Source organism: Halichoerus grypus, chromosome 5, assembly GCF_964656455.1.
Source record: "Halichoerus grypus chromosome 5, mHalGry1.hap1.1, whole genome shotgun sequence".
NCBI classification, from domain to species: domain Eukaryota; kingdom Metazoa; phylum Chordata; class Mammalia; order Carnivora; family Phocidae; genus Halichoerus; species Halichoerus grypus.
The window spans coordinates 8064106-8078833 of NC_135716.1; the positions used below are offsets into that span (position 1 = coordinate 8064106).

The window sequence follows — 14728 nt, forward strand, 5'->3', positions numbered from 1 at the left end:
TTTACTCCTCTGTTGCCCCTAATAGGTTGTAAACTTTGTAGGGGCAGGGGCTGTCCTGTCGGAAATATTTTTGGATGGCCCGTCCCATACGCCATCTGCTTCCCATTTAGGCAGATTGCATTGGGCAGGGCTCCATCTGAGCTGGTCAGTTCTGCTCTTTCCTTGTTGGGGCATAAATTGATCAGGTGTGACTGAATGGATCAGCTGCTTGGCTAGATGGACCCTTCCTCTCCATTCATTAGAGGCTTTGATGGGATTGTGGACAAATGCAGACTCCATGTCCTAGCTCAGCGCCCCTCAGACTTTATTGTGCTTCCAGTTCATGTGGGGATTTTGTTAAGATGCGGACCCTGATTTAGTAGACTCTTGGGTGGGACCTGCGACTGTGCATTTCTAACGAGCTCCCAGGCGATGCAGCACAAGGACTGATGTTTGGTGGAGAATTTGCTTCAAAATAATTTGAAAGATATTCTTTGAATGTGACCCAATGTTTTACTTTCCTGATGTGTTTTAATCCCAGCTGCTTTTATTAGAGATGTACTTGTCTGGCTAAAAAGAGGAAAAGTCAGCCCATCTGGTTTTTGTTTTATCCCCCTGCAGGGCTCAAACAACAGACTGGCAACAGCAACAAAGATTGTAATAATGGACGAGATTTATTAATGACTTATTCTGGAGCTGGCATATTACATACATTAACTCACATTAACTCACACAATCCCCTCAGCAACGCTCTGGTTACTATTCCCATTTTGCACATAAGGAAGCCGACACTTAGCAAAATTTCTGAGGAACACATAGTTAGTGTCAGAGCTGGGATTTTAATGTACCTGTGTTTGATTCCAAAGAACTGAGTTCTTATGATGACTGTCCTGCATTGGCCATCCCATCTCTTCTGCCCATGTTTGTTTGATTGATTCCATTCCATTCTCTTTCCCTCTGTCTGTCTCTCACACACAGGCATGTGCATACGTACGTGCCAACCCCACAACAAACAGCCTCAGACAGATGCTTGGATGTTCCGTCCAGATGCTTGGTGTCAAGGTCGAGTAAGTATCTGGATAAAGAATTCTTCTCTGCCAGATGCCGTGTGTCTCTTCTGCCCTCTCTGGATATTGTGATTACAAACTGTGATCCTCTCGGATGGCTCCCTGCAGACTTTATGGACCCTTCTCACCTTTGCTCCTCAAGGTTCAGAAACCTGTTGGTCGTGTCATCCAGAGTTAATTGGCTCGCAGGGTGATTCTCTCCTGCTTGAACATCTTCAAGCACTAAATCACTCTTGGAGTTTCTGTTTCATCAGGGATATTTCCTACCTGGGTTGGTGTCATTCAACATTAAATCATCTCTCCTTGGGAGTAAAGCTTCATTTTCTCACGTTTGATGGATAGTCACAAGTAGGAAAGAAAAAAGGCTTCGTGAGGGGTTTCATTACTTGGCTCTCCAATAATTCTTCAGCGTGTTACGATTTTAAATCAAGAAGATGGTGACAATGATAAAGGGATAACAAGAAAATAATGTGAGTGCTAATCATCAAAACCGCAGACACTCCTTCCATTTTGTTGCCTACGATCATTGGAGATGTGCTTCCATGTTGTTGGTGTTTTTTTTATTATTATCTTGCAATAATGCAGAGAAGTTATGTGGGCAGATGGCCATCAGACAGGTGCACTGACACGGGTCCCAGAGAGCTCCAGCCTTTAGGTCAGCATATCCCCCTTGTCGCACCTGGGGAAGAGCCACATTTGAGGTAAGAGAAGCCAGGGTCTGAATTCCAGCCCTGCCATGGCCTGGTTGTGAGAGCTTGGGTCCAACATTGAACATCTCTAAACTCAACTTCCTCATCTGTAAAATCGTGATATATGCATTTATTTGCCTGGATGAAATAGATAAAAGAAATAGACGTAAGGGGCACCTGGGTGGCTCAGCTGGTTAAGCATCTGCCTTTGGTTCAGGTCATGATCCCGGGGTCGTGGGATTGAGCCCAGCATTGGGCTTCCTGCTCAGCGGGGAGCCTGCTTCTCCCTCTGACCCTCCCCACTCTTGTGCTTTCTCTCTCATTCTCTCTCTCTCTCTCAAATAAATAAATAATCTTAAAAAAAGAGAAATAGATGTAAACTGTATAGAACATAGTAGCAAAAAAAAACCCCCCAAACCAATGGCAGCTAGTATGACTAGCAGGTGTCTGTCAAGCAGCCATCCTCACCCACAGATGAAATAGAGAGTCACGCCTCGGCTAAACATGGACGCCCACCTGTGAATGGAGCTTCAGCCTCCCCACAGCGTCTACTCTGAAGACTTCACAGACAAGACATCTGCTCTGAGCATCAGGAGCTGTGGAGCTTTTCAGAAGACAGAGTCAGAGAGAGAGATCATCCTTAAGATGATCTCAGTTTTGGTAGCTGAAGGAATATCTGTCCTTCCAAACCGCAGGCTTTGAAGTGAGATTTTTGAGTCCCACAAAACTGTTGTCTGTGATCCTCCTGGGGTGGGGGAGGGGGGCACCCTCATTTGACACACAGGTGTCCCTCCGTCCGCGACCCTTGTCTCCATCCTGAGCGTCTTCCCGGGGCGGCACTTCGGTTCACACTCTCCGCTCCCACCACACCACCGCTCGACCTGCTCTCCCCTCAGTGTGCCTGGCCATCGGGTGCCCCACATCTTGTTCACACGTGACATGCCCTCCCCTCTCTCTGACTCTCTCTGTCTTCTGAAAATCTCCACAGCTCCTGATGCTCAGAGCAGATGTCTTGTCTGTTGAAGTCTTCTTTGGTTCCCTCTTTAGAAATGACCCCATTTTTTTTTTTAATTTCCTTTGCTCCTGGAGGAGACAGCTTAGTTACTGGAATGAGCACGGGATCTGGATGATATGTGCATGCTGGAATTAGCACAGCACCAGTGAGAGCAGTGCCCGAGGGTGTCAGGCTAGAGGGGAGAATGTGCACAGCAGGACAGGAGGAGATTTGTTGATTGAGGGCATCCTCCTAGGATTCAGGATTTGATGTCCTGGTGAGGCCATGTTAGAGACAATCCTAATCTGCTGGGATGCCTCCCTGGCTTGGAAACGAGATGGAGATGTCAGAGTGACCTTTGCAAAGAAATGAGGAGGAGGTCAGAGGGCTAAGAGAGTGGGAATAATAGACTGGATTTATAGTGTGAGGCCGGAGGGCACCCTCCTTGGTTATGTTCCCTGGGAGCATGCAGAGGACATGTTCTTCACATAGCCAATAAGGAATAGAATACACTGCCCGGGGTGGGGGGGCGGAGGGAGGGCAGAGAAACTTTGAAAAGCTCAGGGTCATTTATGGGCTAGGGTTGACAGTAGTGGATGATGCCCACCCTGGAACTGGGCTTGACAGGTTCTAGATCAGCAGAAGCCAGGTATCAGCCCTTAACCATGGAATTCAGAGGGATGTAGTTACTTATGGGATAACAATGGCTAATAGACCACAGTGATCTAAAGGGAGGAAAGATGAGCAGGTAGCCTCCAAGGATGTAGCTTGACTCGTAAAACTGGAAAAAGCCAAGGGCTGGTGAAGAGAAGGCTGCAGCTAGCCATCACGATGGACACACGGGTCTGTCACCCGGTTTCTAGACCTGAGGCAGTTCTTGGACCCAGAGTCTGTTGTTTGAAGGGCAGACGGAGTCCCCTCATGGAAGAGAAGAGACCTGAAAATGGTAGCCAGTAAATATAATAACAGTTCCCTCCAGTGGTTCCCCAAGGAACTTGTGACCACTTCCCAGAGGAACCATATGCTGTAGGAAGGGGATCAGCCTGTTCTTTTCAGCTCCTCCAGTAGCTGATGGCGGAGGATGGATGCTTGGGCCTGGTTAGTAGATGGGTCAGCATGAGACAGGGCTGTGAGCCATAGTGAACCGTGGCCGTACTGCGGCCCCATTCAAGTGACAATGACAGCGGGAGGTCCTCCAGCGGGCAGAGCTGCTGTGGTGCACGTGGTCGGGTAAGTCAGGCGGAGGAGAGGGCAGCTGAGTGAGAAGTACACCCGGGCTTGGGGCCGGCGGCCAAGGGCTGGATGGGAACCTGGGGAGGAGGCTGGTGGAGAGACTTGTTAATACGTTCAGGACGCGAGGATCTTCGTAGCTCTCTTTGCAGCCCACCTGCGGGCGTCCATGACAGAGCAGGAACTCTACGACCAGGGGGACAGGAGGGCTTTCTAGGGATGCAGCTGCCCTAGCAGATTTTATTTACATCTGTCTAGAATATAAGCTGTGTAATGTCAGAGATTTCTGTGTGTTCTCTTCTCCGCTATCATCCTTACCACACCGAACAGACCTGGGTACACAGTAGATGGCCAATAACCTTTTGTCCAACGAACGGCTACAATATGCATGAATCAAGTTCTTGACCTATCTGAATCTTTACGAAGCTAGCTTCCTAGAAGTACATGGATCAGATAAGGAATTACTCTAAAGTTTGCATTTTATTTTAGCAAATTTGTTTCAAGTACTGATCCATGCTTACCTGGCTATTAAGATGTTCTGGAACTTGCGACATATGGTACAACCATCTCTGTGCCGACTGGTACTTGCAACCAGAGTTTCTAAATCATCACTTCTTTCCTCAACAGCACTCGCTTGTAAATATTTTCCAGCTGCATAGGTGGGAAAATGCCCCCACACTTTGTTATTATTTATAAAACGGAACATCCATTAGCTCTTTGATTTTCTTCTGTCTGTTAATATTATTTATTCATTTTCCAATTAAGGGTTCATCCATTTTTAATGAACTCTAAACAAAAATATTAAACACTAGTGTGAAGAATTTATTAGGTACATTTTGTTCAGTTTTACTGCTGTCCTTTAAATGTGGTAGGCATTTCTGTTCTATAGATGCTTATTTATATTGTAAGATAGCACATCTCTCAGTGTTCTAATTTGTGGCTTGTGCTACTTTAGTGCTGAGAAAGTCTACCCTCTTCCGCAGAGCAATAAATACTCCTGTGTTTCTACCTCGTTTCTTCATACATACAAATCATTAATCTAAGCAGGATTTATTTTGCTGTATAATGGTGAGAATCTAAATTTGATGTATTTTTTTTTTAGCAAGGCCATTTTTTACACTGTCTTGAATAATCTATTCCTCCCTATTTATTTGCTATTCTTCCTTTATCATATATTCTTATTTATAGGAGGTTCTGTTTCTGATCTGTGTGCTCTCTTTCACTGATACTGTTGAGTCAGTTATATGCTCATTGGCTTAAAAATAATGGCTTTATTGAGATGCAATTCACGTACCATAAAATTCATCCTTTAAAAATGTACAATACAGAGATTTTGTTATGCATCCATCATCACTATCGAATTTTAGAGCATTTTCATCATCCCCAAAAGAAACCCTGTACCCATTAGCAGTTACTTCCTATTTTCCCCTCCCACCAGACTCTGGAACCACTAATCTGCCTTCCGTCTCCATGGATTTGCCTATTCTGGACCTTTTCTATAAATTAAATCATATAATATGTGGCTTTTTGTGTCTGGCTTCCTTCACTTAATAGAATGTTTCGAGGTTCATTCATACTGTCGCATGTGTCTGTATGCATTCCTTGTCATTGCCAAATGCTAATCCATTGTGTGGATATACCACATTTCATTAATCCATTCACCAGTTAATGGAATTTGGGTTGTTTCTACCTTTTGATTATTATGAATAATGCTGCTGAACATTAGTGGACAAATTTTTGTGTGTGTATGTGTATGAATTGCCACTTTTTCCCAAGTGGCTGAACCATTTTAATTCCTACCTTCACCTAAAGAAATTTTGGGGGTACCTGGCTGGCTCAGTCGGTGGAGCATGCGACTCTTGATCTCGGAGTTGTGAGTTCGAGCCCTGCACTGGGTGTAGAGATTACTTAAAAAAATAAAATCTTAACAAAAATCAAATATAAAAAGATAAAAATAAATTTGTACATGTTTGGCACCTTTTTAAATTTAAAGTTTTCCTAAAATTTTTTACATTTAAATTTCCCTAAAAAAATTAAAATTTTCCCTAAAATTGATTTATGGACTTGGTTTTATTTTATAATTCTTTAACACGTATTTCAGTAAACTATTATGTTCCTGCTATTTTTTAAAATGTGTTTGTTAGCTTATGACTGAAAATGATGTATTCAAAACTGAGTTTACCTGTGCAGGATTTTAGACACTTTCCATTTTTCTCATTTTTAATATCTAAAACGTTTATAATTATCTTGCATTTTCTGTGTGACTCCAGTAATTTAGGAGCACATTTTTATTTTCGAGTGGTAGTGGCGGTTGTGTGTGAGGTTATTTAAGGAATTTTAAAAAATGATTAAGTGGAAAAAAAACACAGAAAGCATTGAGCATGGCGCCAGGCACACAGTAGGGACACCATCAGTAACTGAATCCTTTTTTCTCCCTTCCCTCTACAGCTCTGTTCTTGGCAGTCCTTCTTGTCTCCTCTTCTAGATTCTGTGTCAATAAACTATTTGGGCCACCCTGAAATTTGTAGTTTTTATTCATATTATAATTTATAAACCACAAGGATAGATTTTTCTCCGTTCCCTTGCATTCGTGTTCTCTGGAACTCAGAACCTTATTGATCTGAAGACTCAAGAAGATTTTACTTTCTTTCCTCTCCACCGCTGCCACCTTTTTAAAATTCTGTGGTGGTTTATTCTGTTTTCTTCTGGAGCTAACACTGCTCATGATCTAGGATTTTGTCTTACATATCAAACTTTCATTAATTTCTTATTCATTTCCCTGTCTATTCTGAGATGATATCAATAGCCTGTTCTTTACATTATTTAATTTATTGCAGTGTGTTATTTCTGTTTTACTGTCTGCAATACTAATTTTAATTATATTTTTAGTCTCATTGCAGTTTTTCCTGATTGGAGTAATGGCCTTTTCATCTTTTCTAAGTGTGTGTGTGTGTGTGTGTGTGTGTGTGTGTGTTTTAATGTGTTCTTGAATTTCTTTTTTTTGTTTTTAATATTTATTTATTTGAGAGAGAGAGACAGAGAGTGAATGAGCATGAGTGGGGGGAGGGGTGGAGGGAAAGGAAGAGAGAGAATCTGAAGTGGACTCCACACCCAGCACAGAGCCCAATGCAGGGCTTGATCCCAGGACCCTGAGATCATGACCCAAGCCAAAGCCAAGAGTCCATGTTCAACTGACTAAGCCACCCAGGCACCCGCCCCTTGAATTTCTTTCTTTCTTTTTTTTTTTTCCTATTATGTTCTTTTTAAAATGTGTTGTCTTTTGCATATTATTGATGAAACCAAGTTATCAGTTAGCTTTTGCTATCTTAAAAGAAATAAGCATCACAGAACTTAGTGACTTAGAACAACACATTGATTATTTCTTACTCTCCTGTAGATTAGTTGGGTGGTTCTTCTGCTCCCGCCTGGCTTGCCTGGGTGTGGATGGTCTAGGACTGGTCTGGCAGTTGGAAAGCATGCTGCAGGGCCTCAGACATGTGGTCTTCCAGCCCTGGGTTAAGCTAACCCAGGCCTCTGCATATGGCAGTCCCATGGTTCCACAGGGCAGCAAGAGGGGACAAGCACAGTTGCCCAAGCAAGCCTGTCATCTGCTAATGTCTCAATGGTTAAAGGTGAGTCCAAGGCCAGTCCAGAGTTTCCTAGGGAAAAGCACCACCAAAAGGCCAGGAAGGAGGGTGTGGAATATGTGGTCATGTTTACAAACTCCTTGTGTTTCATATTTTATTTCTTACAATAAATCACTTTTAGAGCCATGCTCCTCTTCCAATTTATTAGGTTAATACTTCGGTGATCCTCTTGAGTGTTCTTTTCATGCTGGTTTTAGAAAGTTTGGTGATTTTTTTTTTAAAATGAAGAAAGTCTTTCCAAATGGAGTATTTAGCCCATTCTGACCTCCCCCGTTTGCCTTACCTTCGGAAGGTGATATATAACAGGCGTGAGGCATGCTCTGCTCATTCCCTAACTGCCTGCCAGTGGCCGCAAGGAGATACACATACTTGCTGCCATTTGTGATCTCGGTCGAGCTTTCCTTGTTGTGAATACAAATCCCATTAGTCCTCTTTAAGTAGTTGTTGCTGTCTCTGGTTTTCAAAGATGGTTTGGAATTTTGCCTTTTCCTTTGTTTTCAGGCTGCTTTAACAGAGTATTACATTTTAGCTGATGCATTGTTAAACTGAGAGTCTGGGAAAGCAATACCAGTTATGAACTTTACCTTAAATAAATTACACTCACCTACATTTCTTGCAGGTTTTGTGAAGATTAAAGGCGCCGATGTACATAAAGCAGGATGCACAGCCCTTGGGCTCGGGGTCCTGTCACCCGCGTTCCTTCTCATCAAACGTGTAAGTGAAAAAATGCACAGGCGCCGATCATCACAGTTTAAGCAAAGACTTCAGACTGTTGAGCGGGAGTTTCACGGAGATGCTGTAAGGGCACAGGGGTTAAGTGAGACCCTGGCAGGCGGTGGGCACCCCAGTTGGGCAGTGCTGCCGAAGAAGGGATGGACAGGGCTCAGCTATCAGATAGGGAGTTGGACAGATGACTTTTCAGGTTCCTGCTCAACTTGTGATTTTCTGCTTCTAAAAAAGAAAACATTAGGCAAATTATCCAGTGTTATAGTCATTTCATATACAGCAATGATTTTTATTAACTTTTTCTGCTGAGAAGACATCATTCAGATTCAGGAAGTCTGAGTGAGGCCAAGGATATGTTATTACAAATATCCTGGATAAGTCTGATGGAGGTGGGCTGCATCAGATAGGTGTGAGAGGTGCTAGCACAGAGAAAAAGCTCAGGCTAACTGGAATCAGGTGGCTGGGGTCTGAGCTGGGCTCAACCGCTTACTAGCTGTATAACCAACCTGTTATATAATCAACCTCTACCATCCAATATGTGCTCCAGAAATATTTGTTGAGTCGATGAACTTACCTCTGTTGCCTTACCTTTAAGATCAAGGTCTTGAAAAACACCTGCCATTGGTACCATGCGCGTTAAATGGAGTAGGGGATGCAGGTTGACATGTATTTGTGGCTCGAAAGAGGGTGACTCCTCTGTTTGCTGCCCATTGATTTCATAGGTATGTTATTGTTTGAAGGAATAAATATTAGAGGGTTTCTGGCATGAATCAGAGTCCAATTAGCCCTTTGCCTCTTGAGATGGTCAAGGATGACTTTTGTCGCACAAACACATCGATATTGTTTATTAGAGCCTTGATCCAAAGAGAGACGTCATAACTAGGCCATAGCAACCAGTCCCAACAGTAAGTTGTTCAGTGTGAAGATGATTCTGGGTAGATTTGGGTGTAGGAATGACATCATTGCCCCCACTGTGGGTTGTATTTATTGCTTTTAGGCCAAGGTTTTATTTCTCTGTGAAAATGTCATTTATTCAACAAATTAGGATTTATAGGATAACTGATTAGGCAGTAAAACTACTTCCACCATTAACAGTAATACATCCTGGAAATATGAGCAAGGGCCTGTTGGCAATAGTTTAAGATTAAAATAAAATTTTTACAACTGGCAATTGGAAAATACACAAAAGCATAAGCAAAGTATATTACCTGGAGCCTCACAGAGTTGAGGATATTCTGCAAATGTGAAGTATAAATATTTGAAAATGTCCTTACGGCACAAAAAGCCTCTGGTGGAGGCTCTCTGGTGTTGTGGAAACGGATTGATGTGTATAAAACTGCTCTATTCATGAATTTCCATTTCTGCTTTATTCATGATCCAGACATTTCTGTGTAGACATAATCATCTAACACGAGATCGGGAAGGGAATTTACAGGTCGTCCAACCCAAGGATGACGGATGGGAGCTGTGCATGCCTCCACTCCCTGGCTTCTGCTCCTGGCAGACGTTACTGATCCAACTCATGGCTCTTTCCAGTTGCGTCTGTCTGGTCACGGAACTCTCGAACACGGGACTCCTGGAAGTCATTAGGGGCTGAGTCAAGTTGGAATGGACATGCAAATGTTTGGCTGCCCCCTATTTAGATTATGACACGGGTGTTAGTGGCAGATCCAGATTTCAATTCTAGGTCTTGATCTTCCCACTGGGAGCCACTGTCCTAAGCACATGGGTGTGGGGGTGTCATAGGCCAGCGAGGGGGCCCTCAGGTAGGGGCCCTTCCCTTGTACCACCAGCGATGGCTCTGGATCCGTCCTGTGGTGTGGCTTCAAACAAATCACTTCCCATTTCTGGGCCTGTAAGTTTTATGCCTATGAAGTTAGGGATAATTATCTATCTCCTAGGGCTTTTATGAGCATCAAAGGAGATAATGGATGTGAACGTGTCTCCCACGTTTTGAATGTAGGTGAATTTATGCCGGTACAATAAAATGTCGCTTCCTAGAATCTGCGGGCAGCCTTTTTTCCAGGCATCTGAGGAATTATCCTTCTAAGTGCCGAATATTTTATTTTGAGCATTTTAGATGGAAGTTGTTCTATAATGGGTTACACACTTTACTGATCTTTTAAGCAGAATACAATAAACAGAATTTGATCTTTTGGATGACTCACTGGCATTAAGAAAATTAACTTTCATAAGACAATCCCTGAGGACTTACCAAGGCATGCTGGAACGCTGGTCCCCCACTGACTGGTGCTGAGCGCCTGTGGCTTTTGTGACTTCTTGTGTCCCCTCTTAATGAATTCGTTCAGCCTTCTCTTCTCAACTGCTGTTTCTTTCCCTCCCAATCCCACATCTCCCAGGAAGGAGCGTCTCTCTCTCTCTCTCTCTCTCTCTCTCTCTCTCTCTCCTTAATTGCTTTTTCTACCTTGCTGTGGATCAGTTAGATAATCAAGTCTTAGACCAAATCAGATCGTGGCCATAATACCAACACTGACGTTTTCGGGGCGCTGACACACGCCAGATCTCCTTGTAACAACCAGGTGCGCAAGATGAAAGCTGGAAGTCATCCTGCCCCCACTCTGTCTTCCACCACGCGGCCAATCCTGTTGGCCCTACACTCAAGGCATGTCTGGAATGTGGCAACTCCTTACCGCCCCCTCAGCTACCGCTTGGTCCGAGCCATCACTGCCGCCCACCTGGCCGCCCACCTGGCCTCGCTGCCTCTGGGCTTGGTCTCGACATAGCAGCCAGTGTGGCCATTAAGACATAAATCAGTTCCTGTTACTCCCCGGCTCCAACATGGGTAACATTCCCCACCTTGCACTCAGAGCACCAGTCAAGGTCCTCTCCGTGGTTTCCTGAGCTTGGAAGCTCTGCCCTCATTACTTCTCTCCTCCTGTCCTATGGCTCCATCAATAGCAGCCACGTTTGCCTCTTTTTTTTTTTTTTTACTTTAGTCTCACGCATCTCATTCAGACCTCAGGGCCTTTGCACTTGCTGTGTGCTCTGCTTGGAGCGCTGTCCCCAAGGCTCCCTCACTCCCGTTCTTCAGGTCTCTGTTCAGAGGCCTCCCTTGACCATCCCAGTTAAAATTATAGTTCCCTCCACATCTGGTGTTTGGAAACAGATTGATGTGTATAAAACTGCTCTAATCATGAATTTCCATTTCTCCTTTATTCATGATCCAGACATTTCTGTGTAGACATAATCATCTGACACGAGATCGGGAAGGGAATTTACAGGTCGTCCAACCCAAGGGTGACGGATGGGAGCTGTGCATGCCTCCACTCCCCGGTTTCTGCTCCTGGCAGACGTTACTGATCCAACTCATGGCTCTTTCCAGTTGCATCTGTCTGGTCACAGAACTCTCGAACACGGGACTCCTGGAAGTCATTAGGGGCTGAGTCAAGTTGGAATGGACATGCAAATGTCTGGCTGCCCCCTATTTAGATTATGATACGGGTGTTAGTGGCAGATCCGGATTTCAATTCTAGGTCTTGATCTTCCCACTGGGAGCCACTGTCCTAAGCACATGGGTGTGGGTGTGTCATAGGCCAGCGAGGCGGCCCTGGGGTAGGGGTCCTACCCTTGTACCACCAGCAATGCCTTTGGGCCTCCCTTGACCATCTCAGTTAAAATTATAGTTCCCTCCGCATTCCCTATCTACCCTCTACGTGGTATGTTCCTCCGCGGCACCTGCCATCTAACGTAATAATCTTACTGATTTCTTTTGTTCATCGCCTGTCCTCTAGAACATCAGAATGTTGTCTGTGTTTTCCCTGCTCTATTCTTGGGTGCCTAGAGCACTGCTTGGCACATTTTAGGTGCTTGAGAAGTGTTTGTTGAATCTTTGAAAGAATGAAAGAATGAATGCGAACACCACCCCAAAGAGGGAAGTAGGGCTTTGGAAGTAAATTGAAGAAGCAGAGCTGGCATTTGGAGCGGGCACCTGTAGCCTCTAAGATATGTTAGAATTTTATCCAGATGCATAATAAATGGGCTGTGGATCAGGTTTCCTCCCAGGAGTAAAATGAATGGGTGGTGGTGGGAGGATTTGGTTAGTTCAAGATTTCTGCTGCAAAGTCAGATTTTGTTTCTCTTCTGATTTTTAGTGTTCCAGGTAAGTGAGGTTGTCAGATACAATCGTTTGTTCATCCATCAATTTCTCTGACCGGTCATTTCCCAGCAAACAGTCACTGATGTCTCCTGTGTGCCAGGCAGCGCGGTCAGAACGTTGCTGCCCCAGCTGTCGTTCACGGCCTCACCAGGAGACTGGGAGGGTGCTGGGAGGGCATGCGCAGTGGCAGCCAGCCCCGCCTGGGAGGCTTGTGGGAGGCTCTGAGTCTGGGAGGCCTTGGTTGGTTCTGAAGAATTCCCAGAAAAGGCTGACCCTGAAAGTTGCTTCGGGAGAATGAAGGCTTGGCATTTCTGGTGCTGGGGAACTGCAAGTAGGTGAGCAGAAGGCCAGGGGCTGTGGTGAGCAAGAAGGAAGGGAGGACGCCTGGGCCAGGTCAAGGAGTGCCTTGCTTATGGTTATTATTATTATTGTTATTATTATTCATTATTATTATTAGTTTAATTGGCGAATGACAGCAAGAGTCTTTTGAAAAATATAAAGACAATTCTTTTTTTTTTTTTTGAAGATTTTATTTATTTATTTGACAGCGAGAGACACAGCGAGAGAGGGAACACAAGCAGGGAGAGTGGGAGAGGGAGAAGCAGGCTTCCCGCCGAGCAGGGAGCCCAATGCGGGGCTCGATCCAAGGACTCTGGGATCATGACCTGAGCCAAAGGCAGACGCTTAACTGACTGAGCCACCCAGGGGCCCCAGACAATTCTTTTTTTTAACATCACTTTCTTTTTGCTTTACAGCAGGCCCCCAGTAGGGGCACCTGGGTGGCTCAGTCGGTTAAGTGTCTGCCTTCGGCTCAGGTCATTGTCTCAGGGTCCTGGGATTAAGCCCCACATCAGGCTCCATGCTCAGTGGGGGAGTCTGCTTCTGCCTCTCCCTCTGCTTCCCCACCCCCACTCCTTCTCTCTCTCTCTCAAATAAATAAAATCTTTTAAAAAAACAAACAAAAAAATTAAAACCCCAAACCCCAAAGCCCTCTGATGTGGGAAGCCTGGAGCTCCAGTGTGACAGTCACCAGGAAGCCCCGCCTCAGACTCAGGGATGTTCCTCTCCTCTGGGCTCCCCCTGGCACCTTCTGGTCAGACCTGACAGAGAACTGCCCACCTCCCCTATGCCGCAGGCCCCGGGGGCTGTTGTAGGGTCCGAGGCATCTGTTGAGCTCCAACACAGTGTCTCAATGGCCTAAATCTGTTTTGAAAGAAATGGTCTGAGTTCATGTAGCAAAGTTCCAGGTGCATTTTGTATGCAATCTGATTGGACAGTGCTGCCGTGCACCTTTTTTTTTTTTTTTTTAATTTTATTATGTTATGTTAGTCACCATACAATACATCATTAGTTTTTGATGTGGTGATCCACGATCCATTGTTTTCGTATAACACCCAGTGCTCCATGCAGTACGTGCCCTCCTTAATACCCATCACCGGGCTCACCATCCCCCCTCCCCCCTCCCCTCTAAAACCCTGTTTGTTTCTCAGAGTCCATAGTCTCTCATGGTTCATCTCTCCCTCCAATTCCACCCCCCCATTTTTCCCTTCCTTCTCCTAATGTCCTCCATGCTATTCCTTATGTTCCACAAATAAGTGAAACCATATAATTGACTTTCTCTGCCGTGCACCTTTTTAGAAGCCAAGCGAAGTGGTGTGTCCAATCAAACCAAGCATATTAGTGTGATATTCATTTCAGATCAGCTTTGGAAAAGATGTGATGGGACTCCTTAAGTAGCTTTTCTCCAGCTGCTTCCTGGGGGAAAGCCCAAAGGCAGAGTTTCTCCAAGGCCCTGGTTGGTGCAGCCTCGGGGCTCATCATTTGCTTTAAAGCCACGCTTCTTTCCTTGCATATGCTGGTTGGAGTTCCCAGGGACTCAAGGCAATTGGGTTCCTTTCCCAGCTGAGTAGAAGAGTAAAACGCTCCTCTCCTCACGTTTTTCTGGGGAGGCAGGGCTTTCGGCGTGGCATCCAAGATGGGAAGAGGAGTCCCAGGGTTAGGGGAGACCCAGTGGATGAGGATCTCATATGCATGGGCCTTTGGAGTCCCATAGAAAGATCTTTGCAGTTGGCACGAAGACTCAGTGCCACCGAAGGTATCTGTGTGTGCTGAGCTTCAGAGAGAAGGGACTTGCCACAACACCACCCCTGGAAATGGCAAACCCCTTGGGGCAACTCGTTCATTTGTTCATTAATGGGCTGATTGATGGATCAAGCCCTCATTAAATACTTGGTAAGTGCTGGATCTTTCCTAGCCAGCACCGTGGCTGCAGCAATAAA

General features: G+C 45.0%; 1 protein-coding gene across 4 annotated transcripts in view; it reads left to right on the forward strand.

Moving 5' to 3' along the window:
* The window catches only part of LOC144381814 (uncharacterized), a 153597-nt gene that overhangs the window by 39513 nt on the left and 99356 nt on the right, over positions 1-14728 (forward strand). For all 4 annotated transcript variants that reach the window (XR_013447669.1, XR_013447671.1, XR_013447670.1 and 1 more), the window contains one exon: positions 8226-8320. Coding sequence is in view for 1 of the 4 variants with exons in the window: in XM_078071977.1 (XP_077928103.1) it covers positions 8226-8320 (95 nt within the window). In the remaining 3 variants the exon portion in view is untranslated. The remainder of the gene's footprint in view (positions 1-8225; positions 8321-14728) is intronic.